Source organism: Ixodes scapularis, unplaced genomic scaffold, assembly GCF_016920785.2.
Source record: "Ixodes scapularis isolate PalLabHiFi unplaced genomic scaffold, ASM1692078v2 PGA_scaffold2__306_contigs__length_199485367, whole genome shotgun sequence".
In the NCBI taxonomy this organism is placed as follows: Eukaryota; Metazoa; Arthropoda; class Arachnida; order Ixodida; family Ixodidae; genus Ixodes; species Ixodes scapularis.
In genome coordinates, this window is record NW_024609857.1 from 136,596,494 (window position 1) to 136,614,354 (window position 17,861).

A 17,861-nucleotide genomic window follows, 5' to 3' on the forward strand; every position below is an offset into this window, starting at 1 on the left:
GGCATCCACATCGTCATCGTCATCATCATTGATGACGTCACCGGCATCCACATCGTCATCGTCATCATCACTGATGACGTCACCGGCATCCGCATCGTCATCGTCATCATCACTGATGACGTCACCGGCATCCACATCGTCATCGTCATCATCACTGATGACGTCACCGGCATCCACATCGTCATCGTCATCATCACTGATGACGTCACCGGCATCCACATCGTCATTGTCATCATCACTGATGACGTCACCGGCATCCACATCGTCATCGTCATCATCACTGATGACGTCACCGGCATCCGCATCGTCATCGTCATCATCACTGATGACGTTACCGACACCCGCATTGTCATCGTCATCATCACTGATGACGTCATCAGCGACGTCACTGATGTCGTCACCGGCATCCGCATCGTCATCGGCATCATCACTGATGACGTCACCAGCGACGTCACTGATGACGTCACCGACATTCGCATCGTCATCGTCATCATCACTGGTGAAGTCATCAGTGATGTCACTAATGACGTCATCGGTACCCGCATCGTCATCGTCACTCATGACGTCATCAGTGACGTCAGTGATGACATCATCGGCATTGGAGGTCACGTGACCCCCAAGGTCACGTGACCCCCCCCCCTGGTTAGTTTAACCCCCCCCCCAGTGCCCTTCCCTCCTCCTCCTCAAGAGCTGCGCTCTAATTTGGCGTTACAGGGAGTTGTACGCGGCTTTCATTTTTTACGTTGCCGCGTAGCGTAAATGTCAGAGCTACAGCAGCTCGGCGTTTGCGTTATTCGCTAACTTCTTGGCGTCGTTGTCGCTTGCTTGTCACGTTCTGAACACAACTTCACTGGCGCCCTTTTCGATTCCGCACCCGTGTCACAACCCCACTTCGTCTTCGACAAGCCTCTGCAGCGCGGCGTAAATGAAGTTCGCCTCCTTCGTACCGGCTACGGACTTTCCGAGGTCTAGCAATACTGCATGCAAGTTCGTCCGATCGGATGGTCGTGCGCGTGCGCAGGCAGAACGTGGTGTTGACTACAGCAGATACCTCCTATATATATATAGAGCTCGCACGTGACGTCACGCTAGGAAAGGACGAAGCAACGTGCTGGTTGACTTTGCAGCGCGCGTACGCCCTTACCATGGGTATAAAATGTCGCTACAAACTGGGCACAAAAACACCTAGTTTTTTTGTTTTTTTTGTTTGTTTATATGCTCTTAAAGCAACATGCCGTGCTTACGATGTTGAGATTTAACTTGAGCCAGCGGATGCGGAAATTTTCGGCGTTGGTGCGATCGCCCTAAGAGAAAGAAAGTATCGATTTGCTGCCAATGCAAGAATTTGACCCCAAAGGCCACGTGCTTGCAAAACTAGCTTCATTACGCTTTTCGAAGCGTAGAAATCACTGAAATGTAACATTGATATGACAGCGGCTCAAGGAGGCGCGATTGACAGTCCTTCCAAATGTAAAAGTTGTTCCCATTTCCCGAAGCGCTTGTAAACAGCGCAAGGGTTACCGTGTTGCGAACGGCAGAAGCCGAAGTTTCGGCGGTAGCGTCTGATCAAGAGTGCCGTCGGGAAACCGCTGCCGACAGACATGCCTCCCGGGCTAGCGGCGCGACACCTCGTACACACGGCAAGGAAGTCCCGAAGTTGCGCTCGAAGAATGGAAACCGCGGAATGAAGCGAAAGCCAAAGGAATCCGCGATACGAACGGACAAATCCGATCGATGCAAAGGCTTGCACGAACTTAAACAACATTAGAAAAATGCCGTCACTCGCCGCTACGAAGCGCGTCCCTCTATCCCAGTAAGGTACTGTTACGTCCCCTCTGTGCCCTCGAACGTTTTCTTTGCTTAACGGCTATTTGTCGTGGGGCACACCCATGAAACAATCGCCGGCACAGCAATTGCTGCTGCCGAATGCCACGCAGTTCAGGCTGGCTCTCACTGGAAGTGGCCGACATCGAGTCTTGAGTAGCACTGCGTTACTGCTATCCCTATACTGCAACTTGTTCTTTTTTCGGTAACAGGTGACTGTACCGCGTTAGCTTTTTGAAAATAACTGTAACGATAACTTAATTACTTTCTTGCAGAAGTAACTAAAAATAATGGCAAATAAACAGCTACTTGTGGGAATGGGCCCTCTGTTTCTTATACTACAGTGGGCTTGAGCCTATGAAGATTTAGAGGCCGACAAGAAAATAAAAGAAATACTTTTCTTATTTTTTTTGCTGTAAAGCGTTAGCGCAGATCGAAAAAAAATATTTTTCGCACTAATAAACATTGCTTGTTTGTTTTGTTTTTGTATTCTTGCACGCAATTTTTTCGCTCTGTTCTCAACCTTTTCTACTTCCTCGAACACCCTAGCCTCCTCCGGAAAACAAGCTGAATCGCGGGGACAAATAGACACATAACGGTCAAGAGTTCAGCGTCTGACGAGGGGACGAGAGCCTCTATCTTAAGTCACGTGACTACACTTTTTTTCTTCTTTTTTACACTCGAAGCTGCGAAGCACTTGCTTTGAGAATAGTTTCCACACTTCTTTCGCAAAAGCGAGCCAGAGACAATGTTTCTATTGACCGGCTTTCCCTATCCCAGGGGCTATGCGCCCCTGGCCTGTGATCGACTTTTTTATTCTGCATTTCATATTATGGAGCCGCACTCAAGGGACTATCAGAGATCCTGACCGACATTCCCGGCATCGAACATGTCATATACGCCGACGACATCCTCATCTGGTGCAAGTCTCGCAGCGACGCCTAAGCCGAAGAAAGCCTCCAGAGAGTCGCGAATGCCGTGGCCTCGTACGCTAGAGACTGCGGCCTTCAATGCTCTCCCCAAAAGTCAGAACTTCTGGTGTTCAAAACCCTATACAGCAAACAACTACCTGCGGACCTAAACGTCTACATCGTCGGACAACATGCGCCCAAACGCAAGGAGGTGATTATCCTCGGCCAGATCCTAACCCAGTCGGGAAGATATCTTAGAACAATCAACGAGCTCACCACTTCCACGACGCACATAGTCGGGATGCTGAGGAGAATCAAGAACCAGAGATACGGACTCAAAGGGAAGGAGGCTATGCAACTGGTGTATGCCTTCGTGGTATCTCGGGTCATGCACGCCACCCCGTATCTGAGACGCACTCAGACCGAAGTCAACAAGTTCAACGTCATCATTGGATGTGCTTTCGAGTGCGTCTTTGGACTACCAGCGAACGTGGCCACGAAGAACCTGCTCAAGCACGGTCCCCTGCAACACCATTGAGGAACTGTTGAAAGCCCATCGGATATCACAAATCAAGCGCTTCAGCAAAACATCGAACGGAAGATGGCTCCTGGAGCGGCTGCAACTGGTCACACCTGGTGCCATATTGCCGCGAGCGCAGCTGACCAAGTAGGGAGCGCTCCTGCGGCCTAACGGTTATCGCGCTTGCCTTCCACGCAGGAGGCCAGGGTTCGATTCCTGGCTGCGTCTACACATTTTCGTTGACGTTGTAATGTGATGTTCTGGTAAATTCGAGAACAGTATTGCTAATTCGAGGTTAGAATGTTCTACGCACCGAATTTTCTACGCCGAATGTTCCAGAGCCCACGCGTGTACAAAAGGAGCTCCGCCTGGCAAGCCGAGTCAGTTTCGCCCCAGCGTTCGACTCTGCTGTTACGCCGACTTTGACGCCCGCGACGTTCTGGTGTTATCTTGTGTTTCCGCTTTTATATTTGGGCACGAGTTCGCCCCATTAAACCTTTCAGTTTTTCTAGTTCTTTTCTTTGTTTCACTTGTCAATCGTGACAATATTACACCAAGAACCCAAACAAGAACTAACACCAACTGTACGAAGCAAGACCACGGTCGAGAAGATCCCGAGGAACATGAACTCGGAAAAAAACTCCGACAGAAGGCGAGTTTGTGCACAGACCATATCAGGATACGGAAAAAGAATCCCGGAACCCTGTACACCGACGCAACCATCCTACCAAGAGGCAACACCGCCGCCCTGGCTGTGGCCGATCCTCGTGGCGTCGTGGTCAGGACGGCGTCGGTCTGGACGACCCTCAAAGAACCCAGACTCGTAACCGGCGTGCCGCAACTTTGCCGAGGGCAAAAATAGGCGAAAAGGCGGCGAGAATTCTCTCCAAGGCGTAGTTGACGGGCGTGAAGATCGTCTGGGCACCAGGTCACGCGGGTGTCGAGGGAAACGAGGCGGCAAGCGCCGCAGCCTGAGCCTCGCATTCGACCCGGATCTCGTCCGCACCTCAACCCCTCCCCCCTGACCCCAATAGGAAGTACAAAAAGTACTTGAAGACCATCAGGGAAGCCAGGAAGACTTTTTCAGCTCCACCTTCGAAGTTCACCAAAGAGGAGGAGTACCTTTAGAAGATTGCAGACAGGAACCATGAAGACGCCAATGAAGATCCCCTCCATCAGTGGTTCCCCCAACTCCATTCTTCACCAACTTGCTCCATTTGCGGGTGGAAATGGGGGGACCTTTATCACTTGATGTGGGAGCTCAAGCACATATAAAGGTTTGGACCCGATTTCGAACCCAATGAGGGACAGCTGGAGCGATCCGGGAGGCCAACACTGGTTAGTACAGAGAGCAACGGTGGTGCAAGCCGCGATTGGAGCCCACCCAGCCAGAACTGATTGCTCGATCAAGACGTGCCATCTATTTCTAGTTCCTGTTCCCCTGTCCCCTACCTTTCCTCAAATCAAATATGTTTTCAACAAACACAACAACATAAAATGGGTTAAAAGGAAAAAAAAGTCAGAACACATTTCGACACGACTTCGTGCTGTTTTGTTAATGTTTCTTCGACTTTTAAAGGACTTTTGCATCCTCCATTCCCGAATTGTACGGCTCTCTGATCCCTTCGACATTATTATAATGCACCGGTCTGTTCTTCTGCATGAGGGAGAGAGAGAAAGACAGAAAGAGACAGAGACAACGTTAAAAGTAAAAACAAAAATAGTTTGAAGAAAATTGACCGTAATTACGTTTAAATGAGATCTCGTCATGAGTGACGATCGGTAGGCGTTACCGTGGTCGCATTATGAAAGGTACTTTTACCTGCTTACCTGTAGAGAAAATAGCTTCATTGCCCTCCGCAAACACTTCAAAAAGGATCATGCCACGTGGAAGTCTTCTTCATCCAATCTTTGCAAGCACCTCGGGGTGCGTTTTGAGACGTTTTTCTGGACAATGCCTAGCGGCACTGTCCAGAAATATTGCTCTTCTTTTGCGTTGCTTTTCTTTAGGCCTTTCATACACTCGCATAAAAAACGAGTTTATCTTGAAAACGACCAAGTTAATCTTACAATGTGGCTGTAACTGTAAAGCGTTACTTTAATTTATTAACTGTAACTGTAATGTAATTATATGGTTCGGAAACTAACCGTAACTATTTAGTATTGAGAAGTAACTTACCCAAGACTGCCGAAGACCCAACCACAAATATAGTGGCAGGCTGTGTGCGACGTAATCATTTGACGAAGGCGCAAGCCATGTACAGTTACTGAGGTCAGAATTAAAGTGGCCTTAATGAGAATTAAAGCACCTTCATAAATACACGCCACTTTGCTTGAGCGGTGACATGTTAGTCACTTTTCCACCCAATAGCTTCCTTTTTGGTGTGTGTCTTCGGAAGTGCGCACAATCCGTTGTGGTTCGGCTATTGTCGTGATTGCAGCGATTGGACCCGGGCCACTACCCGAATGCTTTTCCAGCTATCGACTATCACGAGCCCAAACCGAGTTCCCACGTAATGCCCGGGTCCAATCTATGAGCCGCATTGAGATATCGTCACTGGAGGGTACTGCAGTCCCCCAGTTACGTCACCAAGTTTCGCGAAGGAGAGATTGAATGAAATCATGGATGAAGAAAGAATAAAACAATTAAAACAGGGACAACACAACCACATCTTTCAACTAGCAACAGACGAGTAAACTTTCAAAAGCGAGCAGCCGACTATACCCAGTAGGAGTAGGGGAGAGAAGGGAGAGAGAAGGAAAGATAAGAAACGCGAAGTGCAAGTCAGAGTGGTAGGGTTATCTCGGATTTTAAAATCCGAGATTTGATGACACAAAAATCCGGGGGGGGGGGGGGGGGGGGCATGACAGCAGATTCGGCAGGGAAATCATAGAATCATTCGCCATGACCACAGCAAAAAAACAACGTGTCAAACCCTTCCCTCCTGCTGACGAAAACTGAGGTTGAATTTTTAAAATCCGAGATAACCCTACCACCCTGACTTGCACTTCGCGGTTCTTATCTTTCCTTCTCTCCCCCTTCTCTCCCCTACTCCTACTGGGTATAGTCGGCTGCTCGCTTTTGAAAGTTTACTCGTCTGTTGCTAGTTGAAAGATGTGGTTGGTGTTGTCCCTGTTTTAATTGTTTTATTCTTTCTTCATCCATGACTTAAACCAACACGCTCTTCTCCATAAGCAGATTGAATGAAGGCGCTCGCTTCTGTCCTTGAAATTACACCGCAACAAAGGAGTTGCTTGGCCAGTGGCGTTGCGTACGAGTATCCTTGAGTCCCGCTAGTACCAGTAATCTCTTGTGAAGTGAAAAAAAAAATTCCAATTTAATATCGTTGCACCGTCCCTCTATGCTGAGACTGCAGCCAATGCCACAACCACAAGAGTTCAAGGTAGCTGCTTTCAAGCGTTCTTCCGCAGAACGAGCGCTGGCGCTTGAAATGCGTCTCAAAGTCATGAGTGGGGGCTAGCTCGTGCTTGTACCTTCGGCTGCAGTCTCAGCTTATGAGTGAACGGAGTGTAGAAAACGCGTTAGCCTTCTCCGCCAAGTCACATTCAGGACTACGTAACTCCAGGAGCGAGCCATATACTGCCACGAAAATGTGCTACTTCTTAGGAATTCGCGACGTGGCGGCATTCTAACCGAACTTCACAGAGCACCACCAGACGCAATTTTGAAATCTGATAATCCGTCTTAAAATTTGTTTCCTTGACTTCTCCGCCAAAATCCCAGAAGCACCAGCCTAGGCTTGTATCTCTCCGCTGCCGGCACAACATAGATAACCTCTAAACAAAGATATAATTGAAAACATTTCGTCTCCGGATTCATTTAAGGGTAAACGGAGTGTAGTGAGAACGCCAGGGAGTCTCTTTCGAACGCCCGGCCTGAATGAAGCACGAGCTCGTCACCCTTTGCCGTCCTCTGGCGTCGCGTGCCGGCTCGAGTCTCCCGAGACACCGCTGCATTATCGAAGGCAGAAAAAAATGAAATGAACAACACCTTTAATTACTTCACTGGAGTTTGTCTCTCTGCTGGTAGGGCGATCTTAAACCGTAGGAGAGCAGTAGACAGCTGTCATTCTTAGGCCGCTGGTTCGAGTCCGGCTAGCCGGGAGCACATCATGTTTTTTTCTTGTAAACTCAGCGGCAGGGGCAGGACGGGAGCAATTGTGTGCTTGATGACGTCACCGGGAAGTTTCGCGAAGGAGGACCGTGCAATCTTCCTGGGAAATTTCAACTAACAGCTCTCGGTTTGAAACGGCCTGCGTTGTAGCACTCAGCTTGATGTTTCACCGTGCTCGGTGCCATAGGACATACCGACCTAAAGGCAGATAAATTCCAGACACGGTGAGTCTAAACAAAGATCACTAAAAACTTTCCGTGTTACTGCGTTCTGTATTGCGTAAAATTTGGGCCAAATGACCAAATGATCGCGAGTGTTTATAGACGATCCCATTTAATTTTAAGTTATAATCCCAGACGCGAACATTTATCTCTACCAAACTAAATGTTCTAATTAGTATTTTAATTCGCTTTATAGCTCTTTCTCTCTCCCGGGGACGGGGTATTAAACAGCGAAACATGAAAGATAATGAAATGTATCTTAAGACCAGCGATAAACGTCGGGAGACACTGAATATCCGGCGTGTGTGGAGCTCACTCGTTGTTGATTTTCGTTGCTTTTCTGAGCTCGGGAGATAGCTAAATTTGGCAGGCCATTTTAAGACTGCCCATTTTTGGCAGTCGTGGGGCAACATTTGGAGTGGCCTTTAAAGTAGAGTGTGTTAAATTGCTGGCACCTAACCATATCCGGTTAGGTACCAACAACGTAAGTCGACAGGCCGACTGCCAGTCGGAAACTGACGCAGTGCTCGTCTCCTCACTTATTTAAAGTCCCTTGATAAAATTCGCGCTTTCAAGTACCGCCAACCATTGTTGTAGAAACGCGCAAACCCCGTGTCACGAGTGAGTGCTCCGCCGCCATTCGCTTCAAAGGGCTGCTCATTTCAATGCTGGGCCGCCATTTGCTTCCAAAGGCCACTCGACACACGGGCCTCATGCAGTGGCGCATTTGACGCTACTTGCAAGACAAACGCAAATACATCAAGGGGTTTTACACTTATTGCACACCCATGCCATTATAACCTCTTTCTCGAGTGCCTCCGTGTTACTCCCTGTGAGGAGAACAACATCGCGTGTTCTACCATACAGCGGCGCTTTGTTCCGGGAAACGAGCGCGAGAAAGAGCGACAAAAAAACGGAGAAAAAACAAAACAAAGATATACGCTACATTAGGCGTGCTCAGTTTGTGCGCTGCTTCACTCGGCACTGTAGGGTGCCCAGATGTAAGATAGAAAGTAGCAGAAGATATATAAGAGAATTTGCAACTTAATGGCGAATGACTCCTGAAGCTCCTCAGCACAGGTTGATCGGCAGTTTCGCATGCATTGAGTTTTCATGGGTTATGGAGGAAATCGGACAGAGAGGCGTTTGCAGACGATCAACGCTCTCATCATCTCGCAGCTCGTGTTGCAAAAAAAAAAAAAAAAACAGGCACAATGCAACGCTGCCGCGTTCCCGTTTTTTTTTTTTTTTTTTTGCTTTCTGTACGTTTAAATTTACAGCGTCTCACAATTCAACAAGCCCTGAGAACTATACCACGTCACATTCTGCGCTACCGTGGCTTTTGCCAAGCGAGTTCGACAAAAGGCCGATTTACTTTAATTATTTCTTTATAAACGTCGCGCTTTTAGAAATCAGACTTTTGACGCACTTTGTGTCAACAGAGCATATACTAAATTTCCGGGCATAGTTACAACCAGCCTACACGGCTTTTAGAGTTCCGGATTTGTATGCACGGCTGAAAACATTATAATACAAATCATTTTAAAAACACACATTCCAAACACTAAAAACAATGTTTGTTTATTTTTTTTTTATGTGCATCAGTAGTCTTATTATTGTCACAAGCGTATTCCGAACGCAGCACCTACTACCTGTAAAGAAAAACGCCCTACATCCGAAAGCAACATACCCGACGGACGGCCTAAAAATCTTCCGTAAAACCGCATTTAACATTTTTTTGTTGCTATTTACAGCAGACATGGGTATTTGAAACAGTCGCGTGGGGCAATGTGGTCGATGCAATCGACTGAAATAGGAGGAGGCCGCGCCCACAAGCCTTCCCCTATTTACATAGCGACCTCCTCTTCGACCAAAAAGATAAACAGACTGGTAAACTAAAAAAAAATAACGGGGAAACACGGTGTGGATTGGCTACAGCGAGGATATCGAGTGACTCGACGTTCGCAGTACAGTCTCGCACAGAGTAACCAAGCCTCGAACCAATGGCCCGGCCAGCAAAGCGCGATCGCAATCGCTACACTAAGTTAATTGTTCTACACTCTTAGAAAAAATGGTCTCTATGGTCCTCCCTAGAGGGAGGAACGCTCCTGTAACCTATGCTTTCTTGTGAAATAAGAGAAACGTTCGCCCTGAAGGCAGGGTAGCAAATTTCCTCCGTCGCCTGCATCTCCTTATGACGGCACCGAATCTAAAAAAAATCAAGCTCAATAAGGCTTAACGAGGGCGTTAAGTCTCTTGTACGGCACGAGAGGAGAAGCAAATAAAAGCGTAACACGAGCTTTCCGCGAACTGTGTTTATTTCCGTAGCCAGATTGCACCCGCTGTTGCTGTTGCGCCAGAAAACTCCAAATTCATTCATCCATTCCACCCGCAGGTACAGAAACTTGCAACATTGTCGAACCCGAGATGTAGGACAAAAGGAGAAGAAAAAAGGGTCAACACAGACACAGCTGGTGAAAGTTCACCAGCTCGCTTGCATCTTCTCTGTAATTTTTATACAGACACTTGCGTTTCAAAAGCAGTTACTCAGTCTTCTCGTCGTCAGCACTGCGATGTTAAATGGAGACAACCGATACCCATTTACTTCGCGCACTTTACGTCTTGCCTTTCCTGCTCCTTGAGTCCCAATTCCTTCGTCAACCGCACATCACGGAGAAGGGCAAACTCAATCCGCGAAACCAAAAGCCGCTCTCAGAAGAACAAACTCGAAGCCGTTGTTCATCGCGCAGCAGCGTGAAAGAACGTTAAATGGCTTGCCACCAGATGGTAGGGTCAAGCAGACTAATCGCAAGTAGCTAGGCTAGGTGGCGCTAGTACCGCCCAATTCATGTTTTACAAAAAATATTTTAATTTGCTGACGCCAGCATTACGCTTTGGCATCTTTGGGAACCTTTATTATACACACATGTAGACGCATTACGCATACTACAATCATCAGCTGAACATATACGTTGAGTGCATACACATACGCGGCACATAGAGGCATTAATACAACAGCAGACTAACCCGATTTCTACTTCCAAGCGCTGCGTTTCCATCTTTTATGCTCGTCGTATTGAAGGTACGGATTTTCTCGGTGACCACCTAAGCTATAAATATATATTCCCAGCATGTTGATTTTGTTTTCAACAATGTCACACTTTTGAAAGTATTTTGAACGGCTCGGGGGGATGAATCTCTTAGTAAAAAGTAAACGCTTATGCCGTAATTATTTGCAAACCCGTAAAACAAACGCTCCATTGCGGTTCCAAGAAATGAGTTTGCTTCCCGGCATGTCACGTCGTAGCCAGTTTTTCTATTGTAATATTCGTTTTTCTATTTGTGCTGTTCGCGTGCGGCAGAAATTGTCGTCTGTAATTAATCTAAGCTGGAAGCAATGCTTCAGGGGAGAGACATCGCATTTCAATCAACTTGAATGCAGTTGAAGCCGCGACTTGCGGCACGTGTTAAGTGTACGGAGCTACGCCATGGCGATAAGCTCCAAAAATTCCTAGCGCTCATCCCAGCGGAGCCACTTGGAGGGCAGTTTCTCCAGGAACCGTAGTATTTTTAAACAGCAAAATAAATGATAGCTTTTTTTTACTGTAATAGCGCCAGCTGAACTTAGGAAAATAGAGTATAGAAAAAAAAAAGTGACAATCATGCCGCTGGTGTCTCTTTTTCTATCTATATTCTATTTTCCTAAGTTTAGCTGGCCCTATTAGAGTATTATGCACCAACAAACTCAACTACAGCCCGTTACTCAGCTTTTTTCTTTTTTTGTCGATTTAACCTACCTAAAAGTCCAAACTCTAAATATACGTATTTTTCGTGATGGTTTCATACTGTTCAATCCTTCCCTAGAGAGCAGTGGCGCAGTCGCTCTCGGGGTGGAGATAACAGGACATCGCAGACGAAAGTCACATCAGCCACTGTACGATAGGAGATATGGTTCAGACCAGCGTTCCAACATGACTATCCGCAGGTAGATCGATTGCACCGTAATCCCTCAAGTGGTCTTAAACTCTTTGATGAATAGCGGAATTTCAACCTGCGACACCCCGCCCCCTCCGATCACGGCCCGACAAGAGGCATCAATGCCCGACAGTTTACGTCATCTCATCTTGTTGTTACACCACTGATACGCGAACACACGGTCACATCGGCGATAATTCAAGTCTTCTGTTCACAACGCACAATACTACCATCACGATGTTGCTGCTATGTTGCTGACACGCAGAAAAACAAAACCACGTTGATTGCCAGTTGGCACTCGACATTGGAAAACAGAAGCGAACTCAGCACAAAAGGCACCCACGAACCTGGCAGCGAAACCCGCCTGTCTTGGACGCAGTTTCCGCGATTTCCATAACGTCGTCAACGTCGACACATCAGTCCGCGTGGTTCCGCGTGCGTTCCGCATTCCGGAGGCGGCCATCTTAGCCCAGTGTACGTAGCGCTGCTGGCACTGCTGCGGAACTTCGCTCGATTTAACGGCTTCATTTTCTCGTTTGACACAATTTGTGGTAAAAACGTCAATGAAACCGAAATGTTCTGCATGCCTGGACTGGGAGACGGAATTACAGGCGGACTTCGCTGCCCCTGAAGTTCAGTCAACTCAACAACATCTATTAAACAACCAGCGCGATGTGCTCGAAAAACGAAACCGAAAGATTATGATGCGGGAGGGCGGAACCTTTCTGTTGTCTGCTTAGAAAAGAAAAACGTCTCGTTCCTCCATTCTTCTCATGTCCGCTTGGGGGCGCGTCAGTAGAAGGGAGGAAAACGCACCGTTGCAACCTTTTCCTCCACTTTTTCTTAGAGTGTACACGAAGGGAGGCTAAGGAGAAGAGAAGGGTATGGACCTTTTACTCCTCGTCCTCCTCCTCTCTTCCTCCTTCTCTCCTCCTCCTTTTCCTCCTCTTCCACCCTCCTCCTTTCATTCTCCTCCCATCCTCTTCCCCCTCCTCCTTCCCTCCCTCTCTCCTTCTTCGTGACATCACTTGTGACCCTAGTGACCCTCGTGACGTCATACGTGAAGGCCTCGTGAAGGTCGTGGCCTTCGCGTGAGAAGATCACGTGAAGGTTATGACCTTCACGAGTGACCTTCGCGGCGTCACTCGTGGCCCACGTGACGTCATTATGGGAAACGTCCGATAATGCAACGCGCGGTAACGCCGACGGCGACGGCCACGCCAATCAAGCCGGAAGCGGACGCCTTAGAGCTGCGCTCTAAAAATCGAATGGTAAATATTTTCCCAAAAGTATATCAACCTCAGGCTTGTTTGTCCTAGGCTCACTAAATAAAGGTACGCTTTCAGAGTACCGAAACTCCCAAACTACGCGTCTGAAGCGCGTCAGGCGCCGCCATCTTTGGTCCACATGCAGATAGAGGTGTGACTGTAGCTGAGCCAAGCCGAGCTGTAGCCGTCGGATGCGCCAGCTGCCGTAGCCGCAACTGTGGCAGCGAATCAAGGTCGTGTTGTTCTTATCTCGACGTAAGAAGGGAAAAGTGCATGCTGAGCGACGGACTTCAGCGTGCGCGTGCAGTAAACTGTAAAACAGCAGCAGACAGCGGTTCGCTGGACCCAAGATGGTGCGTTCAAAAGAATGCGATGATAATGATAGCGACTCACCTGACTGCCGCTGTCCAATGATGCCGCAGCGAACGAGAATATTGTGGGATAGAGTGACTGTATTCTCGACAAAATGTCAAAGAAAAGGAATGGGGTACTCTGAAAGCGTAGCTTATTTAGTGACTCTAGTTTGTCCCAGCCGACGTATCAAACGCATACTCAATACTTTCCAGAGCTCTTGCATGCTTTTCTACTTTGAGCAACCGTATACACCATGAAAGCGATAACACACCTGCGGCGGCTTAGGAGCGCGTGCCTTAAAACGTCCAAAAAAAAATCTTAAAACGAAAAAACGCACTGCCGCCACCTATCGGTTAGCCATGAAACACTCAGTTAGTGTATGTCGTCCTGTTGTTTTCGAACATCATAGCTTTTATTTTTTTAGCTCAAAACACTTTTTGCATTTTTACAAAGTACCATTTCTCAAATTTAGCGTGTACATTTGATCTCGGAATCACAGCAAAACCTTCGCTCTATTAAAATCCATTTTGAGGGAGACCTCATAAATGGCGCCAGCGTGTGTTCACGCGCTCTAAGACGCCACATGAGCTTAGTTCAAGGGTGTCCTAATATTGAACTGCAAGCGAATTCATTTACCCTTCCCTCCCGCACGTATGCTCAACTGTCACGTCTGCGAATTCCCACGGCGATCGCGGCAGATGCCCATTTTGCTTTGCGACAAATTCCTCGGAGTACTCAATCTCAGGCGTAATCTCAAGAAAGAATAGTAAAAGCTTAAGTGATCTTAGATCCGTATCTACTTCCAAATACAGTTTCAAATTAACAGAATTATATTTGCACCATTCTATGGGCACAGCTCGAAGGTCTCACGGGGGTTTCTTGTCAGCATTCGTGTATAGAAAGGCGAACAAGCCTGCCTGTTCCTTTCTTCGGTTATCTTCGTCCCTACTTAGCACGAGTTTCAGCGAACCAAAACGAAAGTGAGGTTCTAACATTAAGTCTCATCTTCAAACTCAGGGAGGGCTTTGTGTCAGCCCGACAGAAACACGATTGATTATTTTGTACTCGACGTTTAATCGCGGTCCCGTTCGTCAGCAGTCCCGCAAAATTGTCTGCGCCGATGTGATACCATCCGGTCGGTGAATGTTTATTGTAGAGTGTAAGTTGAGGCTTGGGCGAGTTGGCACAGACCTCGGTATTAAAAACAGTGCAAAAGAGGAAAGACCAGACGAAGTAACACGGACGCCGCGCTGCGTCCGTGTTTCTCTTCGTCTGCTCCTTCGTCTCTTTGCGCTGTTTTTAATACCGAAGTTTATTGGAGACCTGTCAATTTTAAAGTTCCCGATTTATTTTCCTGCTCTCCCAACTCTTACTTTGTTATTATTACAATATATATATATATATATATATATATATATACAGTGTGTAAAAAATGTTTGTACCAAATACAATCCTTACTGTACGCCATATTCTTCCGTGAAGTGAGTCGGCCCGGGCGCACTTATATCGCTGATGGCAATATGATAGTCATATGATAGGGCACGACAACGACCATGGCACGATGATCTCAAGTTTCTTATTTGTACAGATGGTCCTACTCGCTGCCGGTCGCAACATCGAGGCTTTCGGCGCGATTACCACGAGCAGGACGGAACCAACAACTGATCGCAACATCTTATCTGCGCCGGCGAGCCTGCCTGCTCCGATGATTCAGCCGATGGCGCCAGCACCCCTTCTCGTTCGTGGCCCGTACTGCAGCTGGCAACAAGCACCGGGGACGTCAAGCTCGATGGAATATAAGCGCCAGGCACCCTCCGGCGAGCCAGGGCACGACAGCGACCGTGGCACGATGATCTCAAGCTTCTTATTTGTACGGGTTACTTACCGAAAGCAATCTAAGTGCATCAAAAGTAGTAATCGGTGTTTGATATTGGTGTCGTGCCCAAACGACTTTTGTGACTCGAGTAAATGGTTGTCAGTGTACTTTCTGGCCTGTGCTAACACTGTTTTATCGAACTTGCTATTGGTACTGTCCGGAAACGTAGAGCAGAATCCCGGCCCTCTCACACAGGCCCAGGCAGATTTGCTCTTTCAAATTCACGCCACGGTGTTACAGCTACAGCATGGTCAAACTGAGTTAGTAAGGCAAATCGGGGTACTCACTGAAAAACAAAACAACACAGAGCAATCGGTACACGAACTGAATGCGCGGGTGAGCAAACTCGAGAAATATTTGCCAAGTACCGGATTAAACCAAGAGACCGTGCGAAATGCCGAATCCGAGTGGCAGGCAGCGCAAACCGAGCTAGAACAGCTGAAAAAACGCTGCATCGCATAAGAACGCCAGTCACGCAGGTCAAATTTAGTTTTCTTTGGAATCCAAGATAAGGCAAACGAAACCTGGTCAGCCTGGGAGAAGAACGTGTTGGTTTAAGTCATGGATGAAGAAAGAATAAAACAATTAAAACAGGGACAACACAACCACAACCACATCTGAAAGATGTGGTTGTGTTGTACCTGTTTTAATTGTTTTATTCTTTCTTCATCCATAACCTAGTCTGAATCCGAATCATACGTGGACGAGCTGTGTGCCACTAAACTTCAACTACACATAAGCCCTGATAACATAGACAGAGCACACCGTATTCGTTCGTTTCGGGCAGGTAGAAACAGGCCAATTATTGTCAAATTTTCTTTTATAATTCGGAAATTAAAAACAGCGCGGAAAGACGAGGACCAGACAAAGAAGTGACACGGACAGCGCTACGTCCGTGTCACTTCTTTGTCTGGTCCTCGTCTTTCCGCGCTGTTTTTAATTTCCGAAGTATGTACCAACTCGCCCAAGCCTCAACTTTTCTTTTATAAACACAAAGAAGCGATTTCAGGTTCGAGCTCGAAACTTAAGAACAGTGGCTTTGCAATTAGTGAGGACTATCCTCGACCTGTGCAGGTGGCCCGACGGAGATTATTGGAATTCGCCGAAACGCGAGACGCTCGCTACAAACTTCGCGTAGACAAGTTGTACATCGGCGAAAAGTGCTTTTTCTTTAACGAGAATTTAGACGGAGTGGTTGAAACTGAAAAATAGCAACCCAGAAACCTTGTTTAACGGCCACGACGTGTACAACAGGTGGATATCAGTGCGGGCTCCCATTTAATTCCTCTACTGCCCCGCTCTTTCCAAACACTTCGCACTCGGTTATTTTTACTAATATTAGAAGTGTATTTTCCGAACGAGAAGAACTGCATTTATTGATTAAATCGGAAAATGCTGACATAGTGTTTCTAACGGAGAGTTGGTTACGTCCAGAAATAAAAGATATAGAAGTGTTCCCAGAAAAACATGATTTTCGCATTGTTTAGGTGTGATAGAGACGAAAGAAGGGGTGGTGGCGCTCTTATCGCCGCCAAAAACACAGCATCTTGTAATCGGGTAGCAGTACCGTCATCGTTGGAAATGGTTTGGGTGATTGCATCATCAAAATCTCATCAGGTCTTACTTAGAGTTTGCTATAGACCGCCAGATTATTCGCATGATTTTGTTACAGAACTTCATGAGGCACTTTTTTTTTTTTCCCAAAAAGTTTCCGAGAGCTAGTATGACACTTCTTGGTGATTTCGATTATCCGCATATTGGCTGACCTTCTTTGTCGTCACAATGTGCTACCTCACGTGCATTCATTGACACATGTTTGACCTTCAACTTAGTTCAAATGATAAATCGACCAAACAGGATTCTAGGCTCTTCTTGCAGCACCCTTTTGTCTATGTCTATCGTCTCATCCCAGCAACATCAACAGCATCTCCTACCTTCCGGGGCTGAGTGATCACTTAGTAATACATTTTTGCTGGAACTTCCTACATCCCGAAAATCTGCATACCATACATATATCATAGATTATAACAAAGCAAACTATCAGGCAGTAAACGGGGGCTTAGAATCGTTTTACTGTTCCTTTATGTCCACCTTTAACCAGAATTCAATTAATAAGAACTGGGGCCGCTTTAAAACTATGATGTCTTCACTCCGCAATTCATACGTACCACGAGTAGGAATTCGATCAGATAACGTCAATCCATGGTTCACTAAGGCAATTAGTCGTATGAACAACAAAAAAACGACTATTTAAGAAAGCAAAATCATCGCCTTCGAATAACAGCCTTAGGGATAAATATGCAAATCATGCAAAGGTATATAAAAATGCCGTCGCGCAAGCAAAATTAAAGTTGTTCGAACACGACTTGAAAAATATTCTTACGAACAACCAAACAACTTTTGGAAAATTATAAACCCGACCAGGGTGTCGAACCGAAATTTTTATCGGTTCGGTTCCGTTTCGGGTTCACGGCTTTCGGTTCGGTTCCGGTTCAGTTCCGGGAACAAAATTTAGCGGTTCAAGCCGGTTCGAACCGGTTTGAACCGCTAAATTAGGAATATATTTTCCGCGTTGTTCTGGCAATATACACTACTTACGCCATGAAACGATTAACTTTATAGTTTCTTCGACCGTCCGTGCAATTTACATTTGTTTTTAGGCACCAAAAAAAATATATTCAGTTATTTAATTTCGACGCAAGAGTAGAAGAAGATCTACATTAGCATACATAACGTCGTGTTCATACGACTCAACATCCCTTTGTTTACCAGTAAAA

At 46.8% G+C, this 17,861-nt stretch overlaps 1 protein-coding gene and 1 pseudogene across 1 annotated transcript in view; one reads left to right on the plus strand and one right to left on the minus strand.

Annotated features, from left to right (window-relative positions):
- Positions 1-2,713: 2,713 nt before the first annotated feature.
- LOC115326343 lies at positions 2,714-9,065 on the plus strand (annotated as a pseudogene).
- A 25-nt stretch (positions 9,066-9,090) lies between these two features.
- Positions 9,091-17,861, minus strand: part of LOC120849994 (piggyBac transposable element-derived protein 3-like) — an 89,552-nt gene continuing 80,781 nt past the window's right edge. Inside the window, exon 2 of the mRNA XM_040222329.1 lies at positions 9,091-9,127. Within this exon, the coding sequence (XP_040078263.1) occupies positions 9,091-9,127 (37 nt within the window). The remainder of the gene's footprint in view (positions 9,128-17,861) is intronic.